This window comes from Periplaneta americana, chromosome 15 (genome assembly GCF_040183065.1).
Source record: "Periplaneta americana isolate PAMFEO1 chromosome 15, P.americana_PAMFEO1_priV1, whole genome shotgun sequence".
Lineage (NCBI taxonomy): Eukaryota > Metazoa > Arthropoda > Insecta > Blattodea > Blattidae > Periplaneta > Periplaneta americana.
In genome coordinates, this window is record NC_091131.1 from 166,622,146 (window position 1) to 166,642,005 (window position 19,860).

At 36.6% G+C, this 19,860-nt stretch overlaps 2 protein-coding genes and 1 pseudogene across 4 annotated transcripts in view; 1 reads left to right on the plus strand and 2 right to left on the minus strand.

The window, feature by feature from the left end:
• Window positions 1-2,418: 2,418 nt before the first annotated feature.
• On the minus strand, window positions 2,419-3,773 carry LOC138715507 (ras-like protein 1). Its single transcript, XM_069848501.1, has one exon. It carries the CDS (start codon window positions 3,531-3,533, stop codon window positions 2,961-2,963), a length of 573 nt encoding a protein of 190 aa, XP_069704602.1. The 5' UTR covers window positions 3,534-3,773; the 3' UTR covers window positions 2,419-2,960.
• LOC138715757 (uncharacterized) lies at window positions 3,558-9,264 on the minus strand (annotated as a pseudogene).
• A 2,495-nt stretch (window positions 9,265-11,759) lies between these two features.
• Window positions 11,760-19,860, plus strand: part of LOC138715508 (uncharacterized) — an 89,543-nt gene continuing 81,442 nt past the window's right edge. The window contains exons 1-2 of one of the 3 annotated variants that reach the window (XM_069848502.1): window positions 11,760-11,899; window positions 18,938-19,830. In XM_069848502.1, the coding sequence (XP_069704603.1) occupies window positions 18,988-19,830 (843 nt within the window). In that variant the 5' untranslated portion in view covers window positions 11,760-11,899; window positions 18,938-18,987. Of the gene's footprint in view, window positions 11,900-11,990; window positions 12,582-15,711; window positions 15,868-18,937; window positions 19,831-19,860 lie in introns of those variants that run through there. The other 2 variants (XM_069848504.1, XM_069848503.1) reach the window with 2 other exon arrangements.

The following is a 19,860-nucleotide window of genomic DNA, read 5'->3' on the forward strand; positions in this document are numbered from 1 at the left end:
AAAGTGTTGAAAAGGTGGGCAATATGTTAGGGTTCTGGTGGAGATACGATACTAGTAATTCATCCTGGATCTCTCAGCGAAGTGGAAGAGCAAGAAAGAGATTACGACATAATATTATATAACCAAGTCTTGATCCCTAATGGAAATGTTTTCCTTTCTGATGTGTGAAGTATACAGAAAAAACTGTGATGAAGGGAGATGGGCAGAGCACTGCATGGAGAGAAGAAAAGGGAGGAGCTTGTTCAGTGAATATGGTGGGGAAGAAAGGGAAGGAGCTTGTTCAGTGAATATGGTGGGGAAGAAAAGGGAGGAGCTTGTTCAGTGGATATGGTGGGGAAGAAAAGGGAGGAGCTTGTTCAGTGAATATGGTGGGGAAGAAAGGGAAGGAGCTTGTTCAGTGAATATGGTGGGGAAGAAAAGGGAGGAGCTTGTTCAGTGAACATGGTGGGGAAGAAAAGGGAGGAGCTTGTTCAGTGGATATGGTGGGGAAGAAAAGGGAGGAGCTTGTTCAGTGAATATGTTGGGGAAGAAAAGGGAGGAGCTTGTTCAGTGAATATGGCGGGGAAGAAAAGGGAGGAGTTTGTTCAGTGAATATGGTGGGGAAGAAAAGGGAGGAGTTTGTTCAGTGGATATGGTGGGGAAGAAAAGGGAGGAGCTTGTTCAGTGATATGGTGGGGAAGAAAAGGGAGGAGCTTGTTCAGTGAATATGGTGGGGAAGAAAAGGGAGGAGCTTGTTCAGTGAACATGGCGTATATACATGAATAGTGCATATAGATATACAGGTAACTATCAAACGACTTTTATGTTCAAAGTATTTGAGGCTGCTAACTAAAACCATATTTTTAACACTATACACAGCTCACAGAAGCCAATGAAACAAGAAAAAGGTTGTGTCTCCTTTAGTATAGCTTTTATGAAAAAGATCGTTTTCCCTTTCAGAGTTTTCAATACTACAACCAATTTGCACGATTTTTAATTGAAATACAACCAATTTCAGTTGCATACCGGAGGAACAGAACTTGATATAGCCTATAATCTATATTGTCCATAAGAAAAAGAAGCGAGAAATAAAAGTTTCATTTGTCAATATGATTTGCATTTTTCTTTTTAAATTTTAAAAGGAATTTAAAATGTCACACTGGAACTACAGTTTGATTTCCCCATTGTATGTGTATTCTATAATATGGTTTAAACAAATAGTACATTATGCAACGAGCCTATAATGATAGTAATTAAGACGCAAGTATGGTTATTTATGAAATGAGCGCAAGCGAGTTTCATAATATTCATACGAGCGTCTTAATTACCATTATAGGCAAGTTTCATACGACTTTTTATGCTCGACCATACTTCTAACTTGAAATTATTCAGATGTATACATTTTATTTATATCTGACAAGATCGGAAGTGATCTTGTTCTAGGTCGTTAATTGTGAGATGTGCGCAGACACGAAAGTATAGATTTTTTCTGAGGAACAATAATGTCATTGACCTTGATGTAATCCCGTTAAACTTGATATAACCTTGATTATTGAATTCGACATTGATGACAAATTGAATTTATTTGAATATTATTTACAATTAACGCTGATTATTATAGTAACAGAACATAACCTTCTGCGACAGTATTGGATTTCCAGCCTCCGTGACTTTTCGCTAATTCTCTTTCGATTGCATATCCGAGAATAATCGATACTTGCGGTTTTATAACGGTACAAAGCTGACTTGACATTGGCTGAACACCTGTACTTTAATGACATGCATTAAAGGACAGCTACCAGGTGTATAATTACTACATTTCGGCATGGTCGAGCATAAAATAAATAAACAAACATGTTGTTCTGGATTTTCAAAAAGGCTAGGGTTTAAGAGTGACATTCATTGAGAAATCGCTGGCTTATGGTTTATCTTCTGTGATGTTCAATAAAGAGAATTTAAATTAGTGATTCGAACAGTGTGGTTCAAGTATTAGATCGTGACTGTGAAACTGACCATTATCTAATTATGGCATTCCACTTCCACCCTTATAGCAGAACATCTTCATTTATCACCAAATTACTTTAGAAAATCAGATCCAGCTTACAGTTTATCATTTTAATTTTTAACGCAATTTCAACTACTAGTAATGGTGAAAGTTGAGCTAGAGTACAACACTATGTGGTATGAAATGGCTGATAATCACAGGGCTGTCTCTCAAACACCCTGGGGCTAGGACTGTCACTTCGCTAAACCTTCATCAAATACATACTAACCTCATCACAAACTTGGTGTATGGCTATCACAGATCTCGTGATTGCGAAGTGGCGTAGTGTAGTGCTGATCCTGTACTTACAGACCTATTCAATAATGTGGATGCATTATCTTGAATATACAGAATATTATTTAAGCACTACGAAAACATACTTTGTTACCAATAAATTATAATCAAATAGATTTACAATTTATTAAAAAGATTCATGAAGCTGCACTTGGAGTTGAAAAGCTGGTGTCAGCACAGTCTAGTATATACAGTCGCGAAGCTCTACGTAGTAAATATGCAAACATTAGATAGTTGCTCACCACTAGGATCGGTAATATTGCCTCATTACAGGCAATGCAAAATAGTACCGTCACAGTCTATTGTTTCTAGCACCCTCAAAACTCAAGTTTCGTGACTGTATATAATAGACTGTGGTGTCAGCATGTGATACATAATTTCGACTATGTATTGATTTTACTATTTCAGTTCATTGACCATCACTTTAAATACCAGTACTCATTCTTGACTACTTTTTATAAATAACGTAGCCATCTGTGATATAAATAAGTTATGTATAACATACAATGGCAAACTCTATAGCTACACGTGTTTTGCGGTAAGATACTCATACATCCACAGATAGTACACACATTCCCAAGAGATAATAATTATTGTTATTAAAACAGTACATCAATTTTATAATCTTCTAAAGCTGCACAGTTTATAAGAGACAGCATTTCTTTTTAACGTCTATGACCTTCTTTTTCCTGCGATTCTCTTTCCCACGCTGTACCTTATCTTTTCTGATTTCACGAACTAACGTATAAAATGCATCATCAACTCCCATTCTTGTTTTTGCCGATGTTTCAACAAAAGGAACTGCATACTGTTTTGCAATTTCACGAGCTTGGTTCATGTCCACATCCCAACACGGAAGATCACACTTGTTGCCCACTAAAACCATTGGCACTTCCTCTGCATCCTTTACCCTCTTTATCTGTTCACGATAACCTCCAATATCCTCGAAGGATTTTGCGCTATTAACAGCAAATACCAACAAAAATCCTTCCCCAGTTCTCATATATTGGTCCCTCATTGCACTGTATTCTTCTTGTCCCGCTGTATCAAGAATATCGAGATGACAAGTTTCACTGTCGATAACAACTTGTTTGCGGTATGAATCTTCAATTGTAGGATCATACTCATCAACAAAGTGATTTTGAATAAGCTGTATCGTCAAGGCACTTTTCCCGACACCTCCTGCTCCTACGACGACCAACTTGTATTCTGTCATGATGTGAGGTACGGAAACATTCAATCATGAAAATACTGGAAACAGACTTGAACACGTTTAACAACAAAATGCATACTTAACATTACATCTTTCGCCCTTCTCAGTTCTTTCAATGTTGTTCTTGTTGCTGTTGTTCGTTACTTAAAGACGTCCTGTCCAACGATGTCCGTATTTTGCAACGAGATAGAAATAGTAGCCATTGCGCCGCTATGTTTGAAGAAAATATAACGACAGTCCGCCATTAGCATAAGCGCCCAAAACAAAGTGGGCGTAGAAATAAGTAAGTTTGGAATCGTGAAGCTGTCTAAATTTCGTTGACATAAAAACAGCGATGATCGCCAACGAACACCGCTGGGCCCGACGAACATCGTCGGAGTTCGCCATCGAGGCAAAAACCTGGCGATCATCCGAGCAACCAATTGTATAATTACAGTAGGTAATGAACTAAACCATTATTAACATATTATGATCTACACTTTACACGTACCATAATGGCGGTAAAACAAAAATCTTTCTGCAATTTCTCCACTGACGAAGACGACATGGTCCACACCTGTGGAGTAACGGTCAGCGCGTCTGGCTGCGAAACCAGGTGGCCCGGGTTCGAATCCTGGTCAGGACAAGTTACCTGGTTGAGGTTTTTTCCGGGGTTTTCCCTCAACCCAATACGAGCAAATGCTGGGTAACTTTCGGTGCTGGAACTCGGACTCATTTCACCGGCATTATCACTTTCATTTCATTCAGACGCTAAATAACCTAGATGTTGATACAGCGTCATAAACTAACCCAATAAAAAAAAAGACGACATGTTAATTGATTATGTGTCCAAACACAATTCCCTGTTCGACATGAGCCAAAAGGAATATAGAGATACTCAGTTGAAAGACTTCTTGTGGCAAGAGGTGGCGGAAATGCTAAACAAGACTGGTAAATATCATTATTTTTAAATTCACAATTGTTTCGAATTTTCTTAGCAAAACGGAATAATATACTGAAAGAAACAAAAATCAGTGAAGCTGCATCTAAAACGCGTGTTCAATAATTAATTATTAAGATGCATGAAAATTGTCTGTCTACATGATGCGCCGTTTTCAACGTCATCTTCATTACGTATATAATATTAAATATAAATCATACATTCGTTGCTTGAACCGTGTAGATGCACCTTTACAGTAGGCCTAAATAAAAATCAATTATTAATATTTTATTCATTGTGAAATATTTAAAAAAAAGTTTGCAGTTTTACAAGCTATATATAGGAAGGATTTGACATTTTCTAAATACTATAATGTAGTTTGAAATTTATAATTAACTTACAATAACAATAATATAATGTTTACATATAATAATTAACATTGAAGTTGATTCATTACAAGGCTTATTGTTACTGAATCCAATTGACATTTCCTTCCTCGCTAGAGAAATACCTTCTGAATTGGTCTCGAATATTGAAAGCTTCTGCCGTACGTTTCCTCCCATTCTAGTAAATGGTAAAAAGTTTGCAGTTGGATTAGTTATGTCACATTCATTGTCATTTGAGGTTCTTAGCATATTGTGCAAACAGCAGCAAGCTGTGATCAGATCTGCCGTTTGTGGTTTGATAGCTATTGGCTGAAAAAACACCCTGAATGTTTGACTCAGGATCCCAAATGCGTTTTCCACTGTTCTTCGAGCTCGACACAAGCGTTTATTGAATACATATTTGCTCTTGTCGGTCAAGCATTGGTCTCATTAGGTGACTCGATAAATGAAATGCCTCGTCACCAACAATTACATTGGGTAAAATTATATTTGTTCCTGATAGTGAGGAATCATTAGGCATTAAATGGGAAATAAGAGTTTTCATATTAGACTTCTCGTAAATTCCACTATCACCCTCCTTCCCATACGAACCAACGTCAACAATAACAAATCTATATTTTGCATAAACCAAAGCTAATAATACAATTGAGTAAAATGATTTGTAATTGAAAAATAAGCAACCACTATTATCAGGACACACGATGCGGCAATGCTTGCCATCCACAGCTCCACAGCAATTTTGGAAATCCCATAAGTCATAGAATTCCGAGGCAGTTGTTTTCATTCTGTCTTTTGTTGGTGCAGGTAGAAAAATTGGTACCAATGTATCACAAAGGCATTTTAAAACTTCCCGCACAATTTGACTTATGTGGTAATGTGAAATTCGGAAAGAGAATGCCAAAGAGCGGAATGACTCTCCTGTTGCCATATATCTGAAAGCATTATATTAACCAGTGTTATTTATATTTGTTCTTTCAGTGGATTTGTGCAAGACACGCTGGGAAAGTCTAAGAAACACACACCAGAAAAAAAAGAAGCAAATGAAGCAGGGTTCTGATGCATCTGCAAGCAACTTTCCAAAGTGGCAATATTTTGATGAAATGAGTTTATGAGTTCCGTGTCGGACAGCAGAGACACAATATCAAACATAAAATGTTCTCAACTTCTCTTGAACGTGGAAATTCAAGAAGAAGATAACGAAGTGACTCAATATACTGATTACGAATTCCTGCAGTCAGAATTCGAAATGGGTACAGAGGAGACTGAAGAAAACAGGTAAACTCCTCACCAGATCCCTTCTCAAGTAAATACTGAAAGAAAAAGGAGGAACGATGACACGTTTTTGGAGCATATGAAAGAAAGAGAACATCAAAGGTCTCTAATATTTGAAAAACTGCTTTCATCAAAGATTGAAAATCATCCTGTGCTGATTTTTTCAACAGCATGGCTCAAACAGTAATGACATTCGCTCCAGATTCAGCTGCTGAAGCAAAAGTTAGAGTGTGTCAGATAGTGAGTGAACTGGAATGCCGGCTAAATGAGAGAAGTGCAACAACTCCCTCAACACATTAATTTTTTTTATACATCTTGATTACAGAACTTTTAATGCCATATATTTTTAACCCTTAATTTTTTTATTTGTAACATTATTTCTTATTGTAAAAAGTAAAAATAAAGTGTTTATATCATTGGTATTACCTTAAAGTTACTGTTAATCTTTCAGCTTGGCTTATTGGTTTCTCAACAAACTTTGTAGGTAATTTTAAAATATCATTTTCAATTAAACTTAAAATAAAATGAAATTGTTCGGAAGAAAGTCTGAAATATTCCTTAAATTTGGTGGGATCACTTTCAAGATGTTTGAATATCAATGAATTAAAACAACCCTCTGTATATCTATTTTTAAAGATCGCATTAGTTTGAAGCCTCTTGTACGTTTAATCCAATAGTCATCATCATCATCTTCTTCTTCTTCTTCTTCTAGAAGTAATAGTTGTAACAACTTTGATTTATTAAGTTCCATACTTGTTTTACAAGGTAAAACCACAGTTTACTACAGTCACGAAGCTTGAGTTTTGAGGGTGCTAGAAACAATACACTGTGACGGTACTATTTTGCATTGCCTGTAATGAGCAAAGTCCGTGGATATACCAGAGTAGCGCAATCACCGAGTCGGCCGCCATTGTTAGTCCTTTTCAACACGCTAGGGATAGGAATATTTAAAGTAAAACTCAGATATTTTTAATTTGAAGGGCAAAAAGTCTAAAGGATCTTCTTACATTATAGAAAATTATTGTCAGTCAACATACTAATGTAAAAAACTTCATTTAATAATTATAATAGCATAAATATACATTTAAGTGTTCAATACGCTCCTTCATCAACGTCACAGTTGTAGGTATTACAGCAACAAGAACTTAATAAATTACAAGTAACAAATTAAAACAACAATGTTTCAAATAAAATAACAATAAATCTAAACATTTCCAACTGCATTTCTCGTGCGAACTCTCCGGCTTCCGCATATAAGGGGACACTATACTGAAGTGTCGCGAATTTTATTAGTATTAAGAGTTCACAACAGTGAAATCCATAACTACCATACTTACGAAGCTAGATTCATCAAACTTTTATCACTGATATATCTGCTTAATAGTGACAAGTGTATAAAATTGCATCCACGTATGATACGTGGTTTGCATTTTATTAATCATTTGATTAAAATATTATATAAAAAGGCGCTTGCACTACAATTGACATTATTCTTAAGTGATTTTCACTTATATGGATCCTTGCATACATGGAATCAAAGCTTACTATAGGGTATGCTGTAAAATTAATCAGTAAATTACTAGAATTTTTTTATTATAAAAAATAAGAAATTAATAGCCATAAAATTTCCTAGTAATTTACCCATTCGCTGTACAGAAAATTCCAATGGTAATGTTTATTCCAATGTATATAAAGAATCATATAAGTGAATATCATTTAAAAATAATGTAAATAATGACGCAAGGGACTTTTTGTATAAAGCAGTACAATATTATTCTATTAAGTTATTAATAAAATGCAAACCGCTTATCATAGAGAGACGAAATTTTGTACATGTGTTATTATCAACCAGATATACTAGTGATAAACTTTTGTGCATTTAGTTTAAATCAGTATAATATCCCCAAGGATACACTGACGTAAGGTTTTGTCAGTTTTGGTAAAAAAAATCGTTTCTTTGTTTTTACCTTTAAAAATTCATTTTTGGTCTAAAGATGCCCTCTCCCAATTTTCATGGCCATACGACGGGTCTATCAGCTATTTAGGGTCATATTTTTAAAAGGCTGTGGGCTCTGATTGTTAATTTAAATGCTCCGTCCACTCCCTGCACTCTGAATTCTGCGACCATTTAGGAAATTACGCTCTATTTCATTAATTATTTATTATAAGAGGCGCATCCAGAAAGTAAGTTTCCCGATTTTTTCCCCTTGAAAGTAAACGTAATTAGCCGTGTAATTGCGCATGCGTAACAGATCTATGACGTATCAATCATATGCCAACCGGACTGGTCCCGCCTGGTGCTAGTAGCTTGGCGTCCGAAATGGAAGCTCTTATTCCTTCTCCCGCCGCCTGCGAGGTTCGGTCGGTGATAAAGTTCTTTAATGCACAAAGCATTCCGCCAATTGAAATTCATCGGCAGCTCTGTCAGGTCTATGGGCGAACATCATGAGTAAGCAGATGGTGCATCGCTGGTGTAGGCAGTTTTCCGAAGGTCGTCAAAGTGTCCACGATGAAGAGCGCAGTGGGCGACCTTCCCTCATCAATGATGATCATGTTCAGCTGGTGCGGCAGTGCATCATAGAGAACCGTCGCTTCACGATTATGGAGCTGAGCAGCCATTTTCCGCAGATATCGCGATCCTTGTTGCATGAGATTGTCACTAAGCATCTGCTGTTCAAAAAAGTGTGTGCCAGGTGGGTGCCGAAAAACCTGACACACGAACACAAAATGCAACTGACATTTCTGCAACGGTATCACGATGACGGCGACGAGTTCCTCGCCAGGATCGTCACGGGCGATGAGACTTGGATTTCGCACTTCACCCCGGAAACCAAGCAGCAGTCAATGCATTGGCGGCATAGTGGATCTCCGGTCAGGACGAAATTCAAACAGACGCTCTCGGTACGGAAAGTGATGTGCACGGTGTTCTGGAACAGGAAGGGCATTCTGCTCATTGACTTCCTTCCAAGAGGTGAAACAGTGAACGCTGACCGTTACTGTGAAACACTGCGAAAATTGCGACGTGCCATTCAAAACAAGAGGCGTGGAATGCTTACTGCAGGTGTTGTGGTCCTCCATGACAATGCTCGTCCACATACGGCTCGGCGCACAGCAGCTGTTTTAACGGAATTTGTCTGGGAGTTGTTTGATCACCCATCCTACAGTCCTGATCTTGCTCCCAGCGATTTTCACGTTTTCTTGCACCTCAAGAAATTTCTGTCCTCCGGTGAGCGTTTTGGCAACGACGAAGAGCTGAAGACGTCTGTCACACGCTGGTTCTATTCACAGGCGGCAGTGTTCTACGACAGAGGGATACAGAAGTTGATCCCACGATACGAAAAGTGTCTCAATTCTGATGGTGGCTATGTTGAAAAATAGCTGAAATATTGCTGTACCTGTTGCCAATAAATGTTTTCCTGAAAGTGTATGTTCTTTTTTTTTAAATAGGGAAACTTACTTTCTGGATGCGCCTCGTATTAGATTTCCGATTGAGCCAGTGTAGCTTCTCGACTTCTCGAAATATTTCTTCATAGAATCCAACAGGTGTTAGGCGTACTTCAAAGGCTGCTTTCCTTAAAAAAAAAAAACATTCAGTACAAAGGAGAGCACAACTCTTGTCTAAAGGAAAATTCCTCTTGTTGCTAGTAGCCATAACAACGTGTTTTCCATGCTTGGTTTTTGTTTGTGATACAAGAAATATTTGCAAGTTTCAAACAGTTTTATTGTTAGTGTTATAATAGTGTCTACAGTCTATAGTGATTTGTAAATAATATTGATCTCTTATAGTGTTTTCATAAGTTTACATAGTTTATTTACTAGTGTAGGTTAGGTGAGCACAGCGTGGTAGTGTATATAAGGGTAAGTTCTGTATATAATATGCTAGGTCTATATGTTTCAAAATGACTAGAAAATAAAAAAAATAGAGAGACCTGGTTCATAATTATCATCCAAAACATTGATGTGAATTTTCTCAACTTTAATTTACTGTAAATTTTGCATTGCTAAACATTCAACTCTTTCTACAGATTTTGTACTACGTTCATGAATTTTTGTAGAGGGTTTTTTTTTTTAATTTATTTATTTTATGTCGTTTCAGCTTAGGAAGTCACATCGCGAAAATACATAAACAATTCTTACAGTTTACATAGAGTTTACTGTATTACAATAATCATTAGAGGTTTTTGAATATGTTCTTAACAAAACTTACTATCAGGATTATATCTAACACTCATATTTTTTGTTAATGCTTTGTTTAGACAAATGTCCGAAGACATGTTTGAATCTCATAAGTACCACCAATAAGGCATCACTCATGAGACAACTAGGCCAGGAGATAATGGGGTAGGGTGGTCAGTTCCTTTTGTCCATCCAATGCATACTTCGCCGATTAGCTACATACTACACTAGTCAGACTTCAGATACATACAAACAATTCATCTTCCTCTGACACATATCGTCAAGTGAGATGTACTGCCTGATAATATATATGCATATCAGCCAGAATATCAATAAAAGGTATTTTTAATGCTATTTTTTACGCTCGAGTTGAATTTCTTTCTGTTTTTACACTTTTAGTGCATTAAATATTTTTAATATTTTTTTTTAGTAAAATAAAAGGAAAATTGTATATGTAGTAGTTAGTTTTGTTTCTGAAGGTCTGACAAATATGTAGACAAAAATTCTGGCCATAATTGTAGCAATTTTTGAAAACCTAAATTTACACAATTTAAAATTACAAATTAAAAGTACAAAATTTCAGAGATCTACCTAGAATAGTTTAGAAAATTGAAATTTCACATCAGTCTAACTTTAATAGGGTTTCTAGTTTTTACGGTCTCCACATTTTCCAATCGAGCCAAACAATACAATCTTGTCTCAAGAATGAATTCAGAACTTCACAAATATATTTATTATGTCATTCTTGCAAATAACAAATAGGATTGAATTCAGAAATACTTGATTTGAAAGGGAGAAGATGGTAATAATTTGACAGTGATCCTAATTGGTACGTGATTTTAATTTGTTTCATGTAGAAATATCATTGCTGAAACAACTTAAATTCTAGATTAGTTTTATAAAGATATTTTGGGGCCCAAATTTTGAAAAAATAAATATCAAAATACAATCATTCATTAATCTCACAATATATGCTCCCTTAGGTAGTGGATCGTACCTTTTTATATTTATAGTCACTTCTTTCCTTTTTCCTTATATGTGCGCTTTTTTCAGTTCTCTGTGAACAGTTCTGAACACAGCAGCATTGCATTTTTTTCGCACTTAAATTACATTCTTTCCCTATGCAACTGTACACTGCATAGCGCTCGCTGGACTAACAATGGCGGATTTGTCGGCATTTGCCGGCTCAAAGGATTGCAGTACTCTGGATATCTACGGTCTCTGGTAATGAGGCGATATGCGATCCTAGTAATGAGCAACTATCTAATGTTTGCATATTTACTACGTATTGAGCTTCGCGACTGTATATACTAGACTGTGATAAAACTTGATCATCAATTTATCAGCTATTCGGGCATGGTCAACTATTTAATAACAATTGAGAATACACCTACAAGTTCGCCCATATAAAAAAAAAACACTCTCTGACGATGGACGCTAAAGCATGCAATCGTCAGCGTTGATCATTCGGCGAAGGTCGCCGTAGCCAAACCTAGACTGACGGGGATGCAATTTATGTGTTGGCGACACTGATGGCTAGTATTATAAACACAACGCCTTTGGGCGTGTGGTACGGGAAATTTAAACTATGTGTGTGTAACCGAATCTTCTCAGGTGTAAGCAATAATATATACTTAATTGGTTGTTAAAAGGTTTTAAGATCAAAGGGGCATTAAAATAAAAACAGCAATAGGTTAATGGTTGAATTCTTATGCTTTAATGGTGATTGTGATCAGAATTAGGCTCTAGGGTATTCCACAGTTTCAGGACACAGTGGAATACCAAAAAAGCCGGGGAAACTAGCGCAGAGGTAGTTCCTGTCATTTAGGAAGAAGGGATTTTTTTTTGTGAAGATGCAGTTGATCGTATATGCAAGGCATAAGAAAAGCCTGAACTAACCGTATTATCTGTGAAGTTTTGTGGTTTTTCTTTCAAGTGGGATTAATTCTGAATATAAAATTTAGGTGAAACTAGCGGAGAGGTAGTTCCGGTGATTTCGTAAGAAGGGATTTTTTTTTTGTGGAGATGCAGTTGATCGTGTATGCAAGGCATAAAAAGCCTAAACTAACAAAACGGTGAAACTAGTATAGAGGTACGTAACAATTAGTACTGAGGTAGTTCCCTTCATACTCCGCTTATACCTACATCTCGCATACACGAATCTGTGACAGGTTAGGTTTGGTTAGTTTCTAGGCTTTTCTTATGCCTTGCATATACGATCAAAAGCATCTCCACAAAAAATCCCTTCTTCCGAAATTACCGAAACTACCTCTGCGTTAGTTTCACCGATAAAAAAAGGTAATCTATATCAGATTCATAAAAAATTCGGGTCTGTGGACATGCCTGTCCTTTGCATTGTTTATCACTATATGGCGCTGCATAATTTTCCGCCACTCTGCTCGCTTTACAGTTGCACCAATATGCCATAAATAGGGTCTTTAATCGTGACCTGTTCCAAAGAAACTGCAGTCAGTGCACAGTGGGCCAGAATGCGATTCTAGCGGGAAGAAATTAATTTACATAAAATGTTATATCAGTAGGCGACAATATGATTAACTTATATAAGGAAAATTAAACTTGGTTAAATGAGCAAACAACGAACTCTAAAGATAATGATCCCTTCTTTCTATTCCTCGATGCCGCACTCAACTGAGCAATCGCAGGATCTGAAGTTACGAGTAAGATATCAAAAACATTCTGTATAGTAGCTTTACGAGAAAACTTTCTGGCGTGGCTTTCCCTGTATTTTGTTAAGTGCTTATTTCTTGCCTCTAGGGCTCTTCTGATAACATTCCAATTGGCAAGATAACTCTTCTCCCGTTCACCATTCCTTCCAGTGCATCCTTCATTAGGCAGTTTCTTCTCAGCCAGTGACCCAATCAATTTTTTTTCCTCTTCCTGATCAGTTTCAGCATCATTCTTTCTTCACCCAATCTTTCCAACACAGCTTCATTTGTTATTCTCTCTGTCCATTTCACATGCTCCATTCACACTTCAAAAGCTTTTCTAGTCGTTTCTCTTCACTTCGTTGTAATGTCCATGTTTCTGCTCCACATAAAGCATTTCACTAGTCTCTTCCTTAGGTATTTTTCCAAAAGTCCGCAGAAGATGCTCCTTTTTCTATTAAAAGCTTCCTTTGCCATTGCTATCGTCATTTTGACTTCCTGGCAGCAGCTCATGTTACTGCTTACAGTACACCCCAAGTATTTGAAGCTGCCCACTTGTTCTACTGCCTCATTTAGAATTCTCACTTTTACCTGCTTTATTTTTCTTCACTCTTCGACTTGTTTGCATTTATCTTCACAAGTCGTTCAATTATGTGATCTAACAATGACTGTAAATCTATTTCGGCGAAATATTCTGTAACTTTCACGTTTTCTTTTGGTGGATAACTTCTTAATTTTGCTTCCCTGACAGTATTGTATGATGGGTATATATTACTGTGCCTGTGTTTAGCTCCCATGCATATATTACTATATTGGATTTTAGATAAATTATTGTCTATAAGAAATGACAAAGCTTCTTCTGCAGAATATAGAATAGATAATGGGTGGGATGACTCTGTAACTAGTGGCTCTGCGAGGGGTAGTTTCGGTATTGTTCTTAATAATTTTTGCTGCGTCCCTTTTACCGGAAGCTCGAGGTGAGATTTGAGCAGCCTCTGTTAATTCTTATTGCGATCGCTCTTTAATTAAAGCTTCTAACCTTTTCTGTTTAGTTTTCATTTCTCTTTAGTTAAATAGTTTTCTAGGCCTTCCATGTTAGAGGTGAACGGAACTGGACTGGCCATTTTAAAATTTTGTGATGTAGCTTTATAAACTTCATCAGAAAAATGTAGTTCTTTTTCTAGCGAATTGGAATTTATTGTTAGAAACCTAGTTTCATTCTATTATTTTTTGCCATCGCTCTTGTAATCTGCATTTGAAAACACTCAATGTCATTTTAATACAACGTAATACTTCAGAAGAAGAAGAGTCCTCTATGTTCAGTTTAGATTCTACATAATGCACCAGCTGATCCTCACTCTGTGTTTTATCACTCAACACTTCTCATAGCTCACAATGCTTAATGGGAGGTCGCGGCGAAATGCGCGCCTCTGCAAATAAAATAAAATTTCTAAGAATTGGGCAAATTTGGGCACATACTGAAACTTTACCCTCAATCGTTATGAGTTTCTGTACATTTTGGTATGAAAATGTGAACGGATACATTTGTGTACATTTTTAAATTACTGTGTAAATTTAGAAAATAAGAATTTCACTCCCTGATTACATCAGCTTGTTAACACCTTCAATATAAATTAGGGCCTACTGATGAAAAAATGAGAATTTTAACTATATTGATGTGCAAGTGCATATCTGTAGCTTTCTTTTCCATACATCAGGTATTCACAATAATGCACTGGCACCAAACTAACAACCAACAAAGTTCACTGCTAACACACAACTAGCGCTGAGACGGAACGCTCCCTCAAGGAAGTGCAGATTACGGTTGTTATATATAAACATGTCCGTTTATTTTTCGTCTCTAAGGTCGATTTTCTTAAGCTATGATTATCTGTTAACAGATTCAGAGGGAAAATATGGGGAATAAAGTGAGTTGAATTTTTAATTTTTTCCTGCTAGATTCGAATTCTGGCCCACTGTGCAGTGGACTGAATCTGTTGATGGTAGAGAGCAGAATTTAGAACTGTGGAAAAAGTGAATCTGTTCTCAAATTGGCCAGCTGCACCATTCGAGAAATTAGGGAGATGTTTTATTTCTTTACTGTGCATGGCATCTTTCAATATGGTTCTGTTGAATGTTAGTACCGCACCTTTTTCATGTTGCAAATCATCTGTGAGCAATGCATATGACGTTGTACTGTTTACTTCACTGAAAACAGCTGTAAAAATGGTAACACTCTCATTGATCTAGTGTGCGGACATTATTACATCCTGGTGTTTTATCCCAAAATGTTCTGCAAAATCTAGCAGAAGAAAGGTGAAAGCTGCGTGATTATTCAGCTGTTTCACAATTTTACGAAAGTGATCTAGTGTCGCAGTACAACAGGCAGCGAAGTTAAGATTGTGCAGAGACACAGAAGGCTCTGAGGATGGTGTCAAGTAGCACCGAAACAGCTGTAAGCCACACATGCTTACATAATTAACACTAGTAACATCACCATTTAATCAACTGATATTGTTTTAAACAATTTTTGTACACTTTGTTTAAAATGTTTTGTTTTAAACATGTCAACTCTGTGAAACATTCTTACCATTGTTTCAACCTTTAATTTTTATCTGTACTTTCTCATCTGTAATTTACTACTTTCAGTTTACTTTTTCTTCCATACTCCAGACCATTTCTTTCTTGAAAGTGTTTGCTGTTTTGCATTCTTTTTCTTTTTTTCCTCACTTAGCTTCTCCCCGTGTTTTCTAATTCTTTCAGCAGAAGATTTTGGGGGCATATTGATCCAATCCTGGATACTTGAATTCGATAATTAAAGAATGTTACATCAGTAACATTATGGAGCGTTATGTCAGTAACATCAATAACTACAAAATTAGTTTCGAAAAAGAGTCACAGATTGCATGAACTGAATGGTAGGCCTACTTAAGTTTGTTATAATTAGTTTTAGGTTTATTATGGTTAATTTATTTATAACATCAATTTTAATAACTTTTATGTTACTGACACAACACAGAAACTAGCATTGTTTATAGGTTATGTTGAATATCATAGTGAATTTTAAAACTAATCATTTCATGATAAAACTTAAGAGTAACCTTTCTTCTTACATGAATACTTCTTTACTAAGAGAAAAGTAGGAAATAGGAAAGATTGGAGAATGCTGGGTTTGGAGTGAAAGATCTGTCCTTGGGCAGAACACTATGAAAGATAAAAAAATTTCAGCCAAAACTTAAGTTCTTGATGAGGCTTATTTTGTAAACTTAAAATATCTCCCATTAAAATCAGGGACAGAAAACACGATATTTGTTTTTCATCAATCCATAATTTGTTTATGTGCATGATCCAGAATGAAAACTAGGTTAGTTACCAATTAACCTATAATTATACCAAATTACTGCACGATTGTAAATTATAATTTACCAACAAACTATTAATGAATATTACTACATTTATTAAAAACGTGTTCTAAACATGTGTGATGTACACATGCTTGAATTTGGTTACTGTATGGCAACTGATTCCCAACAATATTGATTTGAATGTGATGTGTCATTTCATACACTGGTAAATAAGAAACCGCCCTTTTTACCAGCAGGATCAGTGTGATCAACATACATTTTTAACATTCCATGATAGAGAATTGTGAAATAGACAATATGGGCCTATTTTCAATTGACATGTGTTTGAAGATTAGGAAAAATTTTATTGAATAAATTGTAATGTACACATAGGCCTACATGAATTTGGTTACTGCATCTCAGCTGGTTTCCCAACAATATTGCTTTGAATGTGATGGGTCATTTCATAGACTGGTAAACAAGAAACAGTTTGTTTTTTACCAGGCAGTATCAGTGTGATCAGTACAAATTTTTAACACTCCATGATAGGCAATTTTGAAATAGACCATATACTATATATTACATTGGCACGTGTTTGAAGATTAGGTTAAGTTTTATTCAATAAATTATAACTTATATACCCAAATTACCCCTACCCTTGGCCTATCAGAAGATGATGGTTTGTTTGTTAATGATTGAAAACCTGAGTTCTTCTAAAGTCTGTGGCCCAGGGAAACTTATTTGAATGTAGTGAAGATACAAGGAAAAGGTATTAAGTCCAAAAAGATAGTATTGAGATAAATCAACTTGAAAGTTTGAATGTTTATGAAAAATCTGGTTTTACATTTAAACTCATCTACTCCTTATTAAGTAATACATGTAATTAGCTACATATTACCATGTTTTGCAGATTGAATTATGGTTTTAACACAGCTAGGGCTGAATTGAATGAAACTATATATATTCACTGATTTTCAACTTCATGATATAAAGAGTGCATTATATGGTCGATTTTTTTTAGAGGCTAAATCACAAGCTTCCTAAGAGTCATCTTCAGAATCATCACTTATCATTTCCATTGTCACCCACAGCAGGTACTGGAACCTTGTCAACTGCAGTGTCACATGTTGGCAGAGTGTTGTACCAGCCATGCAACTCTTCAGGAATGATACTTGCTCGGCAGACTTTTAGAAAATTATTCTTCTTTGCAGAGCTTATTGGGAATGAATTTGAGTATTCTGCTAGTGGTTGTTTTAGACAAATAAATGGTCATCCCTCTCCACGAATTTTGATTGCTCTATATTCATCAGAATACCTACATTTATATTCCAGAATGCAAAATGTTTCTCACGTGTAATTGAAAGACTTTACTTTCAGCCAATTAACAACATCACTATTCTCATCTTTGGATTTCTTTTTCACCAACATTTTTGCCACCGTCTGTAGGTTGAAGTATTTCTTTCAGAGAGAGAGTTCAGAATTTACGAATAATTTTTTTCTGAAAACACTGTGTATCAGAAGCAAAACAATTCTGACTGCTTCCAAACACAAAGGATGAGGAATTGTAAAAACAATGGCCCTCGTGTGTGTGTGTGTGTGTGTGTGTTGAAGTCACTGGTCATCACATCGAATCCTTCTTGTAAGTGAACCCAGAAGAAAAACAACAAACAGTAAGCAGCAGAAGTGGGAGAGTTCAACATGTGATGTGGTGGTGTTTTGTTTGTAACGGGGAAACGGTACATTTCCGGACATGAGTTGCTATGCAAAACTTAACCGTCTTGGTCCCCACTACAAGCCCTCAAAGTCGTAATGGAAATTTAGACTCACCCTATATGCAAAAGACTGGCAGATTATTGGAAATTACTGTATCTACATTTATGGAGTATTTTTCCCCGTTAAATCATCTTGGGGAATGAAAGGGTTTTATAGTCGTGACGCTGTTATTCCCGGCGTGACTCCTCCTTTTTGCTTACGTCTTACGAAGTGAAGGCTCTATAAAGTTTAGGTAGATAGTATCGTTCGCCATTTTTGTTCTTTCGTTGCCGAGCTACCAGACGAGGAATCTATTTGCCACACTGTTAAACATTACCATGTCGTAGCTCCTATGATAATAAATCAAACGCACTGTAATTCAGCAAATAATTGAGCGGCAAATAACGTCCTCGTGTGCTTTCTGCGAACGCTAAAATGGCGGGCGATTATATTAAGTATTTATCCAGCCTTAGGAAATGCATAATGTCTTCATCAGCAAATCACAAGATGCACACGTTTAAATGTAGCCTACCTGCAACGTGATTGGCTGCCGGAAATTAGAACGGCGGGACTATGTAATGATTTATCCCAGGGGAGTTTGGTTGGATAGGAAACTTATTATGAGAGCAACATGGTGGAAGGACTGGGTTAGTGATGATTCGGTAAATGAAAGACTTCACAACTTTGTCATCTTTCTAAGGTTTGGTTTGTTTATGGTGATTATATATGAAATGTTTGTGACTGATGATAAAGTTGGCCACGAAAAATAAATACAAATAATAATTATGGTCACCAGTATGACTCTTGAGATGTTTCAGTAAAATAGAATTAATGGCTAATTTATTTTGTTCTTTAAATGTGTGTTAATTGCGATCGTTTCAATGTTTGGCAGGTGTTTGGAACAGCAGTAGTGCCACCTGCAGGTAGTCACCAGTTGTAACCATGTCGTTACAGCGATTCTGCCTGCGCTGGGATAATCTTCAATCAAATTTGTTTTCTGTGTTTTATGAATTTCTGCGCCATGGATATTTCGTCGATGTCACCCTTGAAGTCGAGGGTGGTTTCCTCCAAGCCCATAAGATGGTGCTGTCAGCATGCAGCCCGTATTTCCGAGCTCTTTTACTAGATTATCCTGACAAGCATGCGATTGTTATGTTAAAGGACATCCTGTACTGTGACATGAGAAGTTTATTGGACTTGATGTATCGGGGTGAAGTAAGTGTGGATGAGGACAGATTAACTGCACTCCTCAAAGTCGCTGAGTTTCTGAAGATGAAAGAGTTGATAGAAGTAAAGAAGGAAAAGCGTAATCTTTCATCTTCCCTCCTGTCAGCAGTTCAACCCTCCATGGTAACAACACACACTCCACGTCTTCCACATCTTCGTAGAATTCATCAGACATCGTCTTCTTACAAAAGAAACATCCCAATGACTTCCACTTCTTCCACAACCGCCAGTGATCTATTAGGTTTGGCACCGAAAAGAAAACATGGAAGACTAAGCAGTGATAGAACTCTGACTACGACACCTGTCCTAGACAGTGTGACACACAGCAGACATCAGATAGCAATGGATGGCGACAGAGGTGTAGAAGACTCCCTGAAACTATCAATTGGTGATTCTTTAGTGGCTCAAGGATCACCAGAAGTGAAGATGTGTGGACTGGAATTCCACCGTTCCCCATCATTCCATTCTGTCAGAGCTACAAGATTGTCAGATAGGAAGAATGAATCTGGTATTGGACCAACTGTTTCTTCTGCCATTGAAGCAAAAACACCAAATGAGGTAAGGCTATAGTTTGTATGTTGTTATGTC